We start from the raw sequence: 18,009 nt of genomic DNA on the forward strand, positions 1-18,009 counted from the left end.
GGAGATTCTGTATGAAGACTCTTTCTTTTGAATTTTTATAACACTTTTTTCTAACTCCCTGTACAGACAAATAAATTTGCAAAGGTAGATAGTAGATATGACCTCAGCTTTACTGTCTTAATGTGAAAATGCACATACATTCACAATGGAGTGAGGAGGCATTGTCATTTTTAAACATGAAAAGCCTTGACTTGACGCTCAGTAAGGGAAGGTGCTTGGAAAAATTTACCAACTGATTAAGAATATTCTGGAAAATAGAAAAGGGAGATATGTCAACAGAGCAAACAATTTTTTTTTTAATCACTGAAAATTGCTTTTGGAAGACAAAAGAAAAAAATTTAGAATTTTTAGAAAAAAATTTATCTTTTTTTTCTAATTTTCTTTATTTTTTTCTAATTTTGTTTTTAAAATTTGAGCCTTCCTCAAATTTTACTTCTTCCATAAATTTTTATCTCCCTTTCCATTCTGAAATCTCTGAATTCTTACCAACTATGTGAGTCTGTGGAGCGTAGTAGTTAAGAACCCCGCATTGCCGATTGCACGGATCGGTTGATAGCGTGAGATTCTGCGCATGGGTGGCTCCACCCCTCACGACTTCGGTACCGTGGACAAGCCACTTACCTGTGTTTGCATTGATTTGCTCATTTGAGAAATGCAGATAATAATGATATTTGCTCCGTGTGGTTGTTATGAGCGTTAAAATAGGAACTATCTATAAAGTGCATCTAGGCGCTCAGTAAGCAGTGGCAGTGTTTTACTGTGTACCACGTGTTGTAGCATTTGATTATTTGTTATAATGATTTGCCTTAATTACTTTCTAAGGCATGATGTATACATTCATAAAACACATGCTAGCGTCTTTTTCCATGCTTGGGTTTAATACGTCCCTTTTTTGTTTGTTTGGTTGGTTTTTAGATGTACGTTTCCCAGGGCCAGGACCTGTATCATTTTTGTTGTTGTTTTTATTTAAAATTCACTTTATTTTTTAGAAGAGTTTTAGGTGCACAGCAAAACTGAGTGGGAGGTGGAGTTCCCATGTAGCCCGGTCCCCACCCATGCACAGAATCCACCATTATCAGCCTCCTCCACCAGAATGGGACATTTGTTACAATTGATGACTCTATATCGACAAAGTCCACAGCTTATATTAGGGTTCACTCCTGATGTTGTACATTCTATGGGTTTCCACAAATGTATGACATGTGTCCACCCTAACGGTATCATACGGAGTAGATTTACCACCGTAAAAATCTTCAGAAAAAGCACCCTACCCATTCATCTCTCCTTCCCCTCCAGCCCCCGGCAACCACTGGTCGTTTTACTGTCTCCATAGTTTTGCCTTTTCCAGAATGTCATACAGTCAGAATGATACAGACTGGCTTCTTTCACTTTTTTTTTTTTTTAGATTTAATTTTATTTATTTTTGGCTGCACTGGGTCTTCGTTGCTGCACGAGGGCTTTCTCTGGTTGTGGCGAGCGGGGGCTACTCTTCGTTGCGGTGCACGGGCTTCTCATTGAGGTGGCTTCTCCTGTTGCGGAGCACGGGCTCTAGGCACGCAGGCTTCAGTAGGCACGCAGGCTTCAGTAGTCGTGGCTCGCAGGCTCTAGAGCGCAGGCTCAGTTTGTGGCGCACGGGCTTAGTTGCTCCGCACCAGGTGGGATCTTCGTGGACCAGGGATGGAACCTGCGTCCCCTGCATTGGCAAGCAGAATCTTATCCATTGCGCCACCAGGGAAGTCCCTCTTTCACGTCTTAATATGCGTATATATTTCCCCCGTGTCTTTTTTTTTTTTTTTGCGGTACACGAACCTCTCACTGTTGTGGCCTCTCCCATTGTGGAGCACAGGCTCCAGACACGCAGGCTCACCGGCCATGGCTCACGGGCCCAGCCGCTCTGCGGCACGTGGGATCTTCCCGGACTGGGGCACGAACCCGTGTCCCCTGCATCGGCAGGCGGACGCTCAACCACTGCGCCACCAGGGAAGCCCTCCTCCGTGTCTTTTTGTGGCTTGATAGTCCATTTGTTGTTAGTGTTGAATAATATCCCATGTCTGGATGGACCACAGTTTATTTATCTAATTCAGCTACTGAAGGACATCTTGGTTGCTTCCAAGTTCTAGCAATTAAGAATAAGGCTGCTATAAACATCTCTGTGAAGGTTTTTTGTAGACATATCATATATATGTATATTTAATTTCCTACAGTCTCTCATACAAAGGTAAGGATTTTTAGCGCTTAGAATTCCACATCTTAGGTCTGAAAGGACTTAGAAATAATACATTAGATACAAGGAAACTGAAGACCAAGGGACCTGGTGTTGACTGCTCATACAGTCTATTGTACCTCCTACCAGGAAATTCTTACCTATATATAATGAAGAAGATCTAAAAATTAGGTTGACGTTTTGAAAATATTAGCAAAGGTTTAAATGGGGGTGAGAATAAGAGCTGAGAATAAGAATAAGAATAAGAGAATAAGAATAAGAGAATAAGAGCTGATGGGGTGAGAATAAGAGCTGAGAATTATCGAGAATTAGATATCTGAGAATAAGATATCTGAGAATAATAGCTGATGGGGTGAGAATAAGAGCTGAGAATTATCGCATCAAATGATATAATCAATTTTTTTAAAAGAGTGAATTTAATAAGCTGTAGCCATGGTTTTTCCTCATTGTTTTATAACTGCTCATTATAACTTTATTATGACTTTATAATTTCTCTCCTAAACTAGGCATTGTGCATTTTGAGTTATGTTTTGCGTAGCTGGATTTTTGACTTTTTCCCAGTGGCCGATGCCCTCTTTGAACTAACTGAGCCTTGCTCTTTTCACAGGTTGTGGTGAAGAATTGTCTGGGGACATGGGCTCCTTCAGTAGCCCCGGCTACCCTAACAGGTACCCCGCCAACAAGGAGTGTATCTGGTACATTCACACAGCCCCTGGGAGCAGCGTTCAGCTCACCATCCATGACTTTGATGTGGAGTATCATGCAAGCTGCAACTTCGATGTCCTGGAGGTAGGAATTTAGATAGTTTTCCGCACATTATAGGATTTGGGGTAGAATGGAAATCACTCTGAAGAAAACCCTAAATTCTTTCCAGGGGCCAGCAGTGTTCTATTCTTAGACGTTTCGATGAGCATTAGCCCTTGGTGAATGATGCTTGCAGACAAAGGGGGTTAATATCTCAGTTTGGGTTTCCCTAAAAGCAGTGCCCAAATGGCTGGGTGGCAGGTCGTGTAACTAGGAGGTGGTCCCAGGTGGCAGAAGGGAGGGAACCATGGGGGGAGGCTGAGGAGAGAGAGAGCCAAGGAAGGGAGCCCCTGTGGGTGACGTGGGCTTCATCCTGCTGCAACCCCCGAGGTCCTATGAGGTCTGCTGCTCAGAACCATCCCTCTAAGGACACAAGGCATTGGTCCCCCAGCTCCCGTCCCTACTGCTGGAACCTGGGATCGTCAGTGCCCCACACTTCCAGCCTGAGAAAGCTCCCTTGGGAAAGGCAGTGGGCGGCAGAGTGTAAAGAAGACGTGGGTGCTCGGGGTAGGACAGGGCAGGGAGCTGAGCAAGTGCCCGCAACTTTTCCAACACTGCTGCAATGGCTTTATCTCGGGTAATTAAGATGGCCCTTGAGAATCGGTTATAATCAGCTGTTTGTTGCAGGAATCTAGTCATAGATGATTTCCAAGTACACATGAAACTCCTGTCGCCTCAGCGGTAGGGACTGCCTCATGGCAAGGTTCTGTATCTAGTAGAACTTAAAGTCCACGAAGGCTGGGTATTTGTCTGTTTTTGTTCTGTTTTGGTTTGTTTCACTGCTATTACCCCCAGAGCCATAGAGTACTTGGCAAATAGTAAACACTTGATATATATTTGTGGGATAAATGAAAGCATCACATCTCCAATTGTTGTGCAGTGATAATGTACATTTATGGTGATTTGCAAAGGGATTTCAACATCCATTTTCCCATTTGAATGTTAACTAATCCTGTGAGGTAAGAGGGAGATTTTACCGCTCCCCATTTCACTGTTGTCAGAACAGAGGCTCAAAAAGATTGCTGGGGGCTTCCCTGGTGGCGCAGTGGTTGAGAGTCCGCCTCCGATGCAGGGGACATGGGTTCGTGCCCCAGTCCGGGAAGATCCCACATGCCGCGGAGCGGCTGGGCCTGTGAACCGTGGCCGCTGAGCCTGCGCGTCCGGAGCCTGTGCTCCGCAACGGGAGAGGCCACAGCAGTGAGAGGCCCACGTACCGCAAAAAAAAAAGAAAAAAAGAAAAGATTGCTGGGTTTTTCCACAACCATAAGGATAGTGAGTGGAAAAGCTGAGAACTGAATCCATCCCCGCCGCACACGCCATGTCAGCCAGTGTAGAAGGACAGATGTGGGCAGCGTGCAAGATACTGAAAAGAGCGACTTGTTGACAGGACTGTATAGGAAACTTTAAAACTTAAAAACCTTATTTAATTACAAACCAAGTTGTCTCCTTGAAAAGAAATGGGGTTCTCAAATCACGTCCGCACTGAGTAGACGCAGTGTCACTATGAGTCCCATTTAGCGGCTCGAGTCTCTGCAGAGGAGGACGATGCTGCAGTAAGTGGGGCTGGAGACAGAGCCGGTGAGTCCCTGGGTTCAACCCAAACCCCGTCTTCACGTAAGTCCGGCTGCCCAGGCGTGACTCCAGCTCAGAAGAGGACCAGTTTCTTCCGAGGAGAGAATAAGGTGGCTCCCGAAATTCACAAAACTCACGCGCAGCTCAGACTGTGAAGCAGGAATAACGCTCACGTGGGGAATGTCGAGATGCTCCCTCCCGCGGGCGAGATTCCTCAGTCGCGTGAAAACCCTTAACCCGTGCAAAGGGCTGGCAGCAGAGTGTTCCACGGTAACGTGACACGTTCCTCACCCTTCATTTTCATCTTGCAAAGCTCGTGCGATTGTTGCCTACTTGGCGACATGTAAATAGGGTTCATTGTGCTTTGGTTTTGTCCCACCCATTACGTGAGAGAGCCAAGAGCAGGCCTGTTCCCTGTGAGCAGCCTTGGGGGCAGAGGTGCAGCACAAGGCCTCTGGGCAGCAGCGTTCCAACGGGGTCCCGCACGGAAAGGACCGTGAGAAGAGGCTGCGGTCTGCTTGGGGCTTATTTGTATCAGGACAAGGTGGGCTCCCATGTCCCATCCAACCAGGGTTTGAGGGAATATTCTGAAGCCCTTAAATATTGGGGCGAGTTTTTTTCTTAAGGCTGAAGTGAGTTAACCCCCTGACATTTTCCCTCCAAACCTTGTTTGACGTCTCTGCAAATACTCAAGAAGGTGCTGTCATCAGTTTGGGTTAATGACAATAAAATGACTTTTTTCCATCCCTATCACATGGACGCTGATAACATGTTAGCAACAGGTTTCACAATATTTTACCCCAGGTGGGTGTGTGGCCTGGAAACATCGCTGACTCCCTCCACCCATCTGTCCCCGTCCTGTTTATCAGCTCGTCCTGTTTACCAGCGCGTCCTGTTCTGAGCCCAGTAGGGCCTCACTGTCTCCAGGTATCCGGTTTACCTGAGTTTCACCTGCTCTAACCAAGAGCCCATCTATTTTTCTCTCAAAAAGCAGTGTCCGGAGAGTGACCAGTTGCATTAAGCAATAGCCGTTTGGTTACTCATAACCCTGGAATGCTGACTTGATTGTAACAGTAAATGGAGCTAACAGAGCAGAAAGAACTGTTCAAAACAGATTAAAACCATAGGCTTTGAAATGTTCTATATCCTGAGCATTGGCTAAAAACACATTTTTTAATCTCTGATCATCAGACCAATTCTTTTCCCCACGAAGTTGAGTCATAGGCTGTAATCCAACGAAGCACACCCTGAAATTCTTTCCATCTTTTTCCTCTTTTGAAGAGTCACATGCTAACTGTTGCTTTTAATTTGTGGAAGCAGAAAGTACCATTCTATTGTTTGAGTTAGAGAAACACTGGCTGATTTCACTTCAGTCCTCGAGAAAGGAGCCTGAACAGCACAGAGCAGAAACGGAAAGCCAGTCCTCAGCGCAGTAAACCCAGACAGTTGCCTGTTGCGGGCAGTTAGCCTCCCCTGGGCTCTCCCCCGCTGTCTTTGTGAACCCGCTGTCTTTGTGAACCCGGCTCAGTAAGAGGGAAAGCAAAGAATGTCAGAAGCGGCAGTGTTTACTCTTCTGGAGGCTTCTAGGCCCCGCCGACTCATACCCGTTTCGTTTGCAATCTCAAGGGGACCCTGAGCAGGGAAACCAGAATATTCTGCTGACGTGCAAGTTTTCTTTGTTAGAACTAAACGCTTGCGCTCAGTGTTCTGTCCAAGTATGTGCTGCTCGCGGGGTGGGCGATGAGGAGCCCAGGCTGTGGGTTTCAGGCTCTGAGCTCCACCCCAGGCCAGGGGGCAGGGCAATCTCCAGGGTGCTAAACCAGAAGCAGGCTGGTTTGTGCCACTTGCGTATGTGTACGTGGGAAGGGCCACACAGGGCTCTCCCTCCAGTCCTGCCTCTGCTGGGACTCGGGGGCCACACAAACAGAGCTCTTCCAAGCGAAAACCAGCACGAAGCGGCTGGCTCGCTTCAGCCCTCTGCAATCACAGCCCTTGCGCTCGGCCCTCCTGCAACAGTGCTTCCATTCATTTCGGCCTTTCCCGCGGGGCCGGGGGAATTAATCAGACAAAGGAATCATTATGGATTCAAATCACACACTCCTCGCCGAAAGCAGGCTGCTTGTTCTCTTTCTCCCTCCCCGGAGGACACTTGAGTGATGCCCAAATCAGTCAGCAGCCGCCCTGGGGCGGGGGTGGGGGCGCAGGGGCGCGGGGCCTCAGGGTGGGCAGATGCTCGGGTGGGAGGGCACCACACGCACCCCCTGGGCCACCTTTCCCGGGTCCGGTTCCAGCCGGGAGCGGGGAAGGGCGCAGATGCCAGTGTGCCCGAGAACTGTCAGCAAAACTGGTCGTTCTCGCACTAACGCAAGGGTGGCGAGAGATTGAAGGTCGGGGGTCCACACCTTCTGTGGGATTCTTATCTTCCCCCCACACCCCCGCTCATGGGTTATCCAAGGGGCCCTTGAGAAACCTGTGTGTGAGGCATTCTGGAGGCCCCCGTGGGCTGGGCCAGACCTCCTGCAAGATGCTGGACGTGAGATCCAGGGATCAGTTGCCATGAGCAATGTGTCGCCGGGGTATTGCATCCAGCCAGATAGTTGCAAATTATAGGAGCCCAGGAGATCTCGGGACAAGTGAGATGGACCTAGCGGGGCAGAGTCCAGGGCGATTCCCGAGCAGAAGGTGCACGCTCTCCGTCTTGCTCCTGTGAGCGTCCGTGCCAGGAGAAGGTCCGGAGGGGCCTGTAGGACTCCCTCCCTGAGGGTACTGCAGAACACACTGGTAGAGGTTACCTTTTCGCTCCCTCTGAGGGGGCAAAAATATCATATTAAATGCCTAATCTTGTAAAGCATTCGGGTTGCAAAGTGGAAAATCCTAAAAATGTAGCAGTGATCAATAGCCTTCAGTGAACAAACAAAATAGCTTTATGCTAAGGCTATTCCTATGCGCCCAGAAGAGTTAGAAGATCAGACCTGATACTGGCTTATCTGCCACATGCCTCTGCCAAAGAAAGCAGGGGATCCTATGTGGACTTGGAAGAGGGGAAGGGGAGATAGGGGAGAGTCTGGGATAATCTACTCAGTTCAGCTCTGCAGCTCTGGCTGAGGGAACAAGCAGGCATTTCATGGGCGATTGAACTTGGGTGTTACGAGGGCAGAGGGAGTGCCTTGGAAAATCCAGCTCAAGTTTACAGTGTGTCCCCACATGGGGAGGCTGAGATTTCAATCTCTGCTGATAATAGGATCCAAACGCTGGTGCTAAAGGGGAATCAGCGGAAGGCTTGTAATTGCTTAAGTATCTCTCTCAAGTTCTTTTTTTCTCCGTCCCATCCTAGATCTATGGAGGCCCTGATTTCCACTCTCCCAGGATATCCCAGCTGTGTGTGCAAAGATCGTCTGAGAATCCCATGCAGGTCTCCAGCACTGGAAATGAGCTGGCAATCCGATTCAAGACTGACTGGTCCATAAATGGGAGAGGCTTCAACATCTCATGGAGAGCGGTCCCTGGAGGTGGGTGAACCAAGGAGCTGTCTCAAAATACTTAAGCTGAGCCCTCGTTAAATTTCATGAAGTGTTCAGAGAGCGATGTGACGGCTACATCCTCCGTCACAGCTCTGTGACTTCTCTAATGGCACATACGCTTCCCTGAGAAAGAGAGTTTAACTTCCAAAGAGTCACCTCGTACGTGAAAACCAGCCCATGCAAGTGTGCACATCCATGCTGAGAGCAGAAGCAGGGTGGTTGGTTAGACTCGCTTTCTCTCCGAGGGACTTCTGCCTGTTCACCAGCCTCAATTTGGGCATCAACAAAGTGGTAAATTACTTTCTGCCACGCATTTGGAGGCTTGGCAAATACCAAAACTGCAAATGTTAAATTTGTGAATTTCAAGGACTTATTACCTTTTGTTATATAGTGACTTTCTGCCCAAGATCTTAGGCTGTCTAAATAAGTTACCTGTCTCAGAGTTTTAAAAATAAAGTATTAATGCACAAAATCTTTCGGCAGATGTTAATCTATACAGCTACTAATAATAGCAACGTTTATTGAACGCTTACTGTATGTCAGGCATTTTTCTAACTATTCTACAAAGACTCTCTCATTTAATCTTCACAGCCACCCTCTGAGGGAAGGTTATTTCTTGTCCTTATCTTACTGATGAAGAAATGGAAGCTTAGAGTAGTTAGTGGTCTGTCCAAAGTCACACAGCTAAAAAATGCCAAAGCAAAGACATGACTCCAGGCTGCCTTATGGCCCCACTTCTGTAGGCCAAAGGTGATATAGTAAGTATACTAGAGCTTTCCTAAAGTTAATGGTGCATGAATTTAATGAAAATTATATTTACATGGTGTTTAGATTACCCAAAAGTGATTCTCAGTTATCAGAAAATGATACTGAATTTTCCCATTATTAGTTTATATTATCATAAACCCAAGAAATGATGGGTCATAGAGTTAGACATTGATAGATATTTGATTATATCATAGGAATTTAAAAAAGGAATGACTGTACAAGGTCCAGAATATTAAATTTTAAGAGACAGATGTTAAATAGTTTATAAAAGCGTACACTACTGAATTATCAAAATTCTTAGACGGAGATGTGTTATTCTTACAGTATGTTATATTTTTAGAGAACAATGAAGAGGCATTTCATGGCTTTGTGAAAATATGATTTTATTTGCATTATTTTTCAGTATTTTTAAAATAACCTTTGGCATCAGTATTTGAAGTATTTGAAGTCTTTTCTTAGGCATACTTCTTCATTTTGTTGGGATATGTGAATTAATGGCAAACATTCAGTTCTTCAGGATGTTTAGCACAGACTACATAAAAATGGTGGTCAAACAAAGTAGCATATCGTTCTGTGCTCCCGGGTAATGGTGTAAAGTTTTGTGCATCAGGGATTCCTCTCATTATTGAATTGGGTCTCCCATCTACAGGTTGTGGTGGCATTTTCCAAGCTCCCAGTGGAGAGATTCATTCTCCAAATTATCCCAGTCCTTATAGGAGCAACACTGAATGTACATGGGTCATTCAGGTGGAAAAACATCACCGTGTTCTGTTGAACTTCACTGACTTTGACCTTGAACCTCAGGACTCTTGTATTATGGTAAGTGACACAAATCTCAAGCATTGTCTCCAGTCAAACCTGGGTCAAAACATTGCCATAAAAGCATGTTTATTGAATGTATTAGTCATGAATGTTTTCTATGTCAAATCATGGGAAACTCAACTATTAGCAACTTAAAATATAAGAACATTTATTTTTACCTAAATATAAACCAAGAGGTTTGTTTAGCAACTCAGTCTCTGCTCTACCATTCTTAGTGAATTGGCTTTTCATTTTGTGGTTGTTACCTCATGGTCCAAAAATGGCTACAGCAGTTCGGAACATCCTAAGTTCAGATCTGAAGAAGACGAGAAGGAATAGTGTTAGTTGTTTCTATTTTGTTTTTTTTTTTTAATCAAGAATGCAAAATTTTTACAGAAGCCTCCTTACAGATCATTGGCCAGAAGTGGCTGCAAAAGAGATTAGGAAAGTTTAGTGAATTATGATAATGGATTTATCATAACCACTTTAAATAAATTATTATTAACTCTCTGGGGGTTCTCACGGGGTTCTACTTTTCTTGAGATCAGGATATCTTGATCTGCTATTTGAACAAATCAGTGTCTGATAGAACAGACTAGATGGGGAGACAGTGGGTGGAGGAAAAGGGATATGGCTGTTAGTTGGTTCAGTGACAAAAAGTTTCCATCACTACCAACAGCTTTCATACATTTTCACCTGAAACTAATGCTATATGTTTAATGTAAGAGTGAATGAGGTTGTATTTTGAAATTTTCTTTTTGTCTTTAATTTTTTTGGTTACCTGATTTTTTTTTAACACAAGGTTTTCCATCTTTCATTTGTCTTTAGAGATATTTCATTCAAATATAAACCAGATCCTCTTGGCTAATGGATCTTTCTGTTTTAGTTTCCTGACCATTTCTTATACAAATTCCAACTGGCTAACTTTCAAATTTAACTCAGGAGAATTCAAAAGTTGTTTCATAATTTTCAAAGTAGTCCAGGCTAACAGTATGATTTCAAGTATTATTTTACAAGATTAAATCATTAATCTACTTAAAAGTTCAGTTGATTTATGGTTATGTATTAACCTTTTAACATGAATCTTCAGAGTCTAAATTAGCAAAGCATTATGTCCTACACAAAACTTAAGGTGTAGGCCATCCACTTTCCATAATGGTAACTCTCCTGACAAAGACAATTTTAAAACTTTGGATGATATTTTACAACACTTTCCTAAATGCAACAAGGAACTCACAAGGTAGTGTGAAATTTCTGAGTTAATATCCAAGAGAGATGTGAACTTGGTACTTGGGATTGCTTTTGCCTGTGGGGCATTTGCTGATCCAGAAGGAGTTAGTGGCACTTCTCAGAGCCTTTCAGGGCAAAGAGGAGCAAAGTTTGAGTCCAGGACCTGAGTAGGGTGTGGGTCCTGGTAAACTCTCCTGAATCCCAGGTAAAATGAAAGTAGCAGCTTTCAGGAAGACCGCATCCAAGCGTCGATTCATCTGAGCGGCCTCCCTAAATCTCCAGCCATGGAATAATGAGAGAAACCTTGCATTGCTAATGCATCTAGGCCGTGGACATCTGGCCAAAGCAATTTAAACTCTTCTTCAAAGGGAGATGAAAGCATCCCAGACCTCATTTCTACCAATAATTTTCATATGCAACAGCAAGCACACTATCAAAGATATTTATATATAGGAGGAGACAATGCAACATAAATGAGTTATAACATGAATAACAGACAATAGAAATAAACACTGATAGCCCAGATGCTAAAATTACCAGGCACAGGTTAGTAAACAACTATGGTTACTAAGCTTATGGAGATAAAAGTCAAAATTAAAACTTTCAGCAAGGACTGCAAATCATAAAAAGTGACATTGCAAATATTTTTTTTAAAAAACTGAAAAATTTAAAGTGGATAAACACAGAAGCTGAAATTAGTATCTCAGTGGAAGGGTTCGGGGTGTTTTGCCTGTTTGTTTTTTTTATATTAGGCAAATTAGACAGAGATGAGAGAACAAGTGAATTGGAAGATACCAGAAGAATCTATCCAGGAAAAACAAAATAAAACAAAGCAAAAGGATGAAAAATACAGAAGAGAGATTAAGACAAATATAGGACACATATAAAAGATGTAACATACATTTACATACATTTATAAATGGAGCAGGAACAATATTTGAAGAGCTGACGACTAAGACTTTTCCAAAACTGATGAGAGACATCAATTTACGAAAACAAGAATCCCAAGGGACCCTGTATACAGCCAAGCAAGATAAATAGAAAGACATACTTATCTGGAAAAACTTAAAGATTTTAATCTTTATCTAAAAGATAAAGAAAAAACTGTTACAATCGTCCAGAAGGGTAGGTGAGCGGGTGAACAAATTATCTTTTGGGAAGTGGCAGACTGAATGCTGACTTTTCAACAGTGAAAACTGGAAGGAGAAAAGACAAGAGTCGGTATCTTAAATTTGAAGGAAGAAGATAACTATCAATCAGGAACTCTGTACTCTCCTAAAATACCCTTTAAACATGAAGGTGAAATAAAGCATTGAAGCAGTAGAGGTGCCTTCAAGAGAAGGTCGAAGGGGCCAGAGACAGCTTGTCTGCCTTACAGTTTTGTCTCGAGTGGGCAATTCTCCATCACTTTCTCCCAGTCTGTATGGTTCCAGGTATAGTTTCTTCTCTTTGGTAAAGCCCCTAATCCATAAGATTCAACATGCAAAGGTATGTGAACCAAACAAAGCCTAGGTCAAAGGCACACCCAACATGGCTGCGTTTTTTCCCTCCTGTGGTCGTGAGTAGGATTTTCCACCTGCATGAGATATAAATACACAAACTGGGTTTTCTAGTAACCAGTGCCATATCTCAGCACACAGCTGGGCTTGACTTCACAAACTGTAGCCAGAGGAAACAGACAGTAGGAAGTAAAACCTCAAATATAATCTGGTCATTAGGCATAGAGATAAGAAAATAAACCCACATACAGGTGCTGGGAGGAGTCCAGTCTGGCAGATATGGTAAAATACAAAATGTATTTAGTAATAGTCCAAACAAGTTGTCAGGGTCAGGGGATCCTGTATGAAGTAGTTGGGGTAACCCCGCCTGCGGGGAGATGCGAGTATCAGAAGCAGATGCTGCTAAGCACTTGAGCAACACATGGATACAGAAAGAGAACTACACCAGCAGTGTGGGTCACCACAGTGCTGTGGTTAAGAAATCCAGCTCTGTGGTCGGGTGGCCCTGGGGCTGAGCCTGAATTTTGCCACTTTCTAGTTGAGTTGCCTAGGAGAAAGCGAATCTTTCAGCTTTGGTTTCCTTAATTGTGAAACGGGGACGGTAAGAGTATCTGTGTCAGATTTGTTGTTGGGATAGTGGAGGTCATGTCGGTGACACTGCTTGTCACATAGAAAGCCCTCCATTCGTGCCAGCCCTAGTCACAATGAGCATCCCCAGAGAGGCCTGTTCCAGGGGCAGTGGTGGAGGAGGTGCTGTGGAATACGAGGACGAACAACCAGCTTGGGGTCCTGGGCCTTCAGGTTTTCAGTAAAAGAAGACCCTGTTTGTGAACCTTTCTGCTAGCACAGCACCAAGCATTTCGTGGACCCAGGACTCAATAAACTGTAATAATGATCACGAGGAAACAGGAGTGATTCATTTGGGCCTGGAAGCCAGAGAAGGTTTCACACCAAAGAAGACATTCACGTGGCAGAATTTCACTAGTAGACATGTGGCACAGAAGCCAGGGGAGGAAGCTCTGGGGAGAGAACAGGGTAGATTGTGCACAGAGGTGTGAGCGTGCACAGACATTTGGGCTGTAGCTCTGTGCTGGGGAGCGTGTGGAGACCCAGGGTCTATAGAAAACATCCGAACTGGACAAACTCTTTTGTGCTCTGTGAAGAATTTGAAATTATCCTATAGCCAGTGCGGGGAGTTGATGAACGTTTTCTGTAATGTACTCAAAACTGTGTTTTATGATAATAACAGGGCAGCCGTGTGAGGCTAGGGTCAGCAGAGAAAGAGAAGGATGGCATAAAGGCTGATTGGAGAGCTATGGAAAAACCCTGGGCAGTGGCCTTGGGAGTCGAGGGAAAGAAAGGATGTCCCGGCAAGCTCATGTTGGTGTAGCCACCGAAACCTAGAGGCTAGTTACACCGTGGAGGGTCTGGGGGAGGGGTGATAGAGATGCAGGGGTTAAGACGATTTGCTTGAAGAATGGGTAAATAATAATGCCATTGACTAAGAGAGTACTAAAGGGATAGACTACTCAGTTTGATTTGGAAACTTGAGTTTGAAGGTCTACACTGCGTCCCTTACAGAGTTCAACAAATGGGTTCAGTACTCAGGATGGGGTCTGAGCTGGACATATCCACTTGAAGATAATTTCTGTATCCTTGGATGGTTGTTAAAACCACAGAAGTAGATGGAATCCTATATATGAGTATTTTGTAAAGAGAAAAGGGCCAAGTAAACTCTTGGCCCTAAATCACCATTTAGGGGGAAGATGGAGAAACAAAGGACAAGGAGACTGAAGGGTCCTCAAGGAGATGGGTGGAGAAGCAGAAGAGAATGGTAGCATGGCAACCAACAGTGAAGTCAGTTTTAAGAGTGGGTGGGCAAAGGGGTCAAATCCAGCAGATGAGGCTGAAATGAAGCCACCAGATTCAGTCTTTGATGACCTTGTAAGAAGCAGGACTGGTGTGGGTAGTACTGGAAGACTCCAGATCACGATTGGTTAGGAGATACAGGAGCTTCTCAGCTTTTCCCCAGAATTATGAAAGTGCATGGTATAGAGGGATAAAGGGCCATAACCTGTGGTAAGTCAGTATCAAAGGAAAGTCGTTATTATTATTTGTTTTAGTGGTGAAGAAGCTTAGGCATGCCGGGAGGGCAGGGTGCTGGGGACAGAAGAGCAGCTGAGTGTAAGAGGTCAATGGAGTAAATGAGGAAGTCCTATTATCAGGGCAGAGACCTGAGGAGGGGCCAGACTGGTTTTATAAATCTCATATTTTCGGAATGAGACATTTGAACCCATGGCCAACCATAAGTTTTCTTTTCTGATTTGCAAATGTATTTATATTGACATCTGCATAAGTCATATACAAGCTAAGTCATTTTTGTTTGTACAGTTTGTAGCTCACCTTTACTAAAAGATACATGTGAAAAAGGACTGTTCGGATAAGTTGGGGTAGAGATCTGCTGTGTGTGGTTGCCATGTGGACCCAGTTATGGGAATGGAGGTCTCCAGAGGTTTAGAAACAGGCAGGCAATGCACTGTCGAGGCTGGGAGCTAGGCTTCAATTTAGAGTTCGCTGTCCAGGGGTTCACGAAGGCAGGCGTTGAGGCACCAGCCATTTATCTTTATAGCTAGATGGACACTGGATGCGAAATGCCCCAGAAAATCCAGTATCTTACATAAGATCTCTGCAGTTTAAGTGCATACAAAGCCAGTCATTCATTTTGGAGACATTCAAGTTAATTTCTTGGTCCTGCTACTTAGACAGAGTCAGTAGCAAAGAGAAAAAGATTCAACTGCCAATGCTGCTGCCAGATAATGTTTGTGTTCATGGAATTTTTAATAGAGCTCAAGTGTATTATTCAATACCAAGGTAAATTATGCTTGGATAGGACCAGCCATCAGGGTTTTAAACCTCCTATATCAGTTTAGATTGTCAGAAGTGGAAATATTCTTTTGAAAAGTCATTGTGTTTATTGCTGTAAACACATGGACACATAGAATGTTAAGATCGGAAGAGGAGAGGTTAGAGATAATTTACTGTCATCTGCTTATATGAAAAATAAGAAAGTCGTGGTGCAGAGAGGTCAGGATCAAGACCAGGTACAAATTAACAGCAGGACCAGCACTAAGATGCAAGAAAACCTAAGTAAGAGTAAGTATTTTGGTAAAATATAAAAATCACAGTCTACATGCAGGGGACTGTCACAGGGTAAAGTCCAACTGAAAAAATGGGGGTGGGGGGAATAAAACTAGGGTTACTCTGGAACCATTCTGAACTCTTTTTCTGATGAACCCACACTTCATTTATCAATATTGGGAAAAGCTTTAGGATCTCAAGCATGAACTGCAAAGTGGGTATCCTATGAAGCCAGGTGGTCTGGGTTCCATCCATCCATTCGTTCTTTGGTGTCCACTCTGTTCCAGACGCTGCCAGGAGGTCGTCTCCAGGCTCAGCACCGCCACTCAACTCTCTGCACGGCCTGGGGATGCTAGTTTGCTCATTTATAAAATCAAGTGCCTGGGGAACCCAAGCAGAAAGAGGGGACCTAGGGGAGAGGATCCAGTTCTGAGTTGTATCTATGGGTCGGAAGAGGAGAATAAGGGGGGAGTTGGAGGGGCAGACACAAAGGGTCTGTCAGTAGTGAAGGCGACGTCAGTAGTGGGCTCGCTCCGGGGTCCACAGTCCAACTCCACAGCACTGGGCTTCTGTTCATCCCCTGGGGCACAAGTCCATGGGCCGTGGCTAAGGGGTCATCTCCACACTCCACTTGCTGTACAGAAGAGAGCTCTTCTTGTAGGAGGTCTCGTCCCCAGAGGCCCCAAGTGGAGGCAGCGTCAGCCCAAGGGAGCCCTAAGCCATCACTCTAGGCTGCGTGGAACTAGAGGCACAATTTCCAGCAAGTAGAAGAAACACATGAACATTTAACCGCGGAGCAGTAATACACAGCCTCCATCCCCTTTCACGGAACCCACAGCAGCAGTCTTTGTATGCCAAACGACCAGTCTGTTTGATGCGTGAATGACTAGCAGATGCATGGCCAAACACAGGAATACATGAATGTTTTTGGTCTCTGCTCCTACAATGACTGGGATTTTTTTTTTCAGTTGATGTAGCTTTTATCGTAAGAAACATGCAGTTCTGTTCCTCCCAGGTAGAACCCAATACTCTGGCTTTGGGTTTAAAGAAAGGCCCAGGGGCTTCCCTGGTGGCGCAGTGGTTGAGAGTCTGCCTGCCAATGCAGGGGATGCGGGTTCGTGCCCCAGTCCGGGAAGATCCCACGTGCCGCAGAGCGGCTGGGCCCGTGAGCCATGGCCGCTGAGCCTGCGCGTCCGGAGCCTGGTCCTTCATCCCTGAAGAGTTTTGAGAATATAAGATGGACAGGTATGAGGCAAGCATCTCGACCCAGTTCTTGACCTCACTCACACTCCTCTGGCTTAGCTAACAGGGTGCTAGCTAAATGAGTATCAGAGAATTAACAGGGTGGAAGGAACCTTGGAGGCCACCTAGTCAGTCCAAGTCTCTTATTTTACTGGTAAGAACTCAGAGGTCCAGAGTCCAGAGTGATGTGCTTGATAAACCGCAGTTAGTGGCAGAGTCCCATTGGAGACCCAGCCATCTCTCAGAATTATTTGTAAGGAGAAGGACAGGATGCAGGGAATAGTGTTAGGAAGATATGTGCGCATATGCCAGAGAAAGCTGTCCCAGCCTTCAGCGGAAAATTGCAGACGGCACGTTTGGGCGCGTGTTGAGCGGAGTTCACTCCCTGGCATGATTATTGATACTTGAGCTCTGTATTTTGAGCCACATGAGAACTTAGATAACATCGCAGAAGCGTGTTTTCTAGAATTTCATGCTGCTGTAATAAAAAAAGAGAGAAACTAGATTTTTCTGACTGCAGTTGAAGTGGTGATGGCATCATCTGGAACTCATCAGAAAGCTCAATTTACACTCAGGTTTCAACTCATTTGGTAATTAATATGTGTGCGCTTTTCGCTCAGTGCCTGGCATCGTTAACCTCTGGCTCTCCTGAAGGACACACTGTGAGTGCTTCTTGCTAAGGCGGCAGCGGGACCCACGAGCTGCACAGAACCTGTACGGTCAGCATGAAAACGGCTCCATTAGGTTTCCTTTGACCTCCAACTGACAGCCTAATTGCTTAATTACAGGCTCTCTCCTGAGCCTTAAATTCACGTAGCTCTGCGAGCTCTTATTGAACTCCTAGAAATGCGGGTTGTAGCCCAGTGTGAGAGGGGAAGAGAGAAGCCAGATCAGCGGCATGACTGGCCCCTGGAGACCCCGGGCCTCTGATTTCAACATCCTCTTTGCTCAGCACAATGGAATGTCTGCCTGGTGAGAATCAGTGAGAAACAGATAAAAGCAAGCAGACCACAGTCCTGGTCCAGCCTCTCATCTGGAGAAACTATCCACTAGGGCTACAGGCCCTGGTACAAAAAAAACAGGCATATCATGAGTCACGGTTTTCTTTCTGAAGCTCTTCGTGCTGCTCTAAGAGAAGGAAAGCAACATGTTGGATTTGAACTGAAGAAAACCAGATTCCCCCCCACGCCAAAACTGCAGTGCCTGCTGT

The 18,009-nt window shown here is 44.9% G+C and overlaps 1 protein-coding gene across 1 annotated transcript in view; it reads left to right on the forward strand.

Moving 5' to 3' along the window:
• Positions 1-18,009, forward strand: part of CUBN (cubilin) — a 276,969-nt gene that overhangs the window by 113,427 nt on the left and 145,533 nt on the right. The window contains exons 29-31 of the mRNA XM_079700464.1: positions 2,832-3,013; positions 7,935-8,109; positions 9,539-9,708. Of these exons, the coding sequence (XP_079556590.1) occupies positions 2,832-3,013; positions 7,935-8,109; positions 9,539-9,708 (527 nt within the window). The remainder of the gene's footprint in view (positions 1-2,831; positions 3,014-7,934; positions 8,110-9,538; positions 9,709-18,009) is intronic.

Source organism: Hyperoodon ampullatus (assembly GCF_949752795.1).
Source record: "Hyperoodon ampullatus genome assembly, chromosome: 3".
In the NCBI taxonomy this organism is placed as follows: domain Eukaryota; kingdom Metazoa; phylum Chordata; class Mammalia; order Artiodactyla; family Ziphiidae; genus Hyperoodon; species Hyperoodon ampullatus.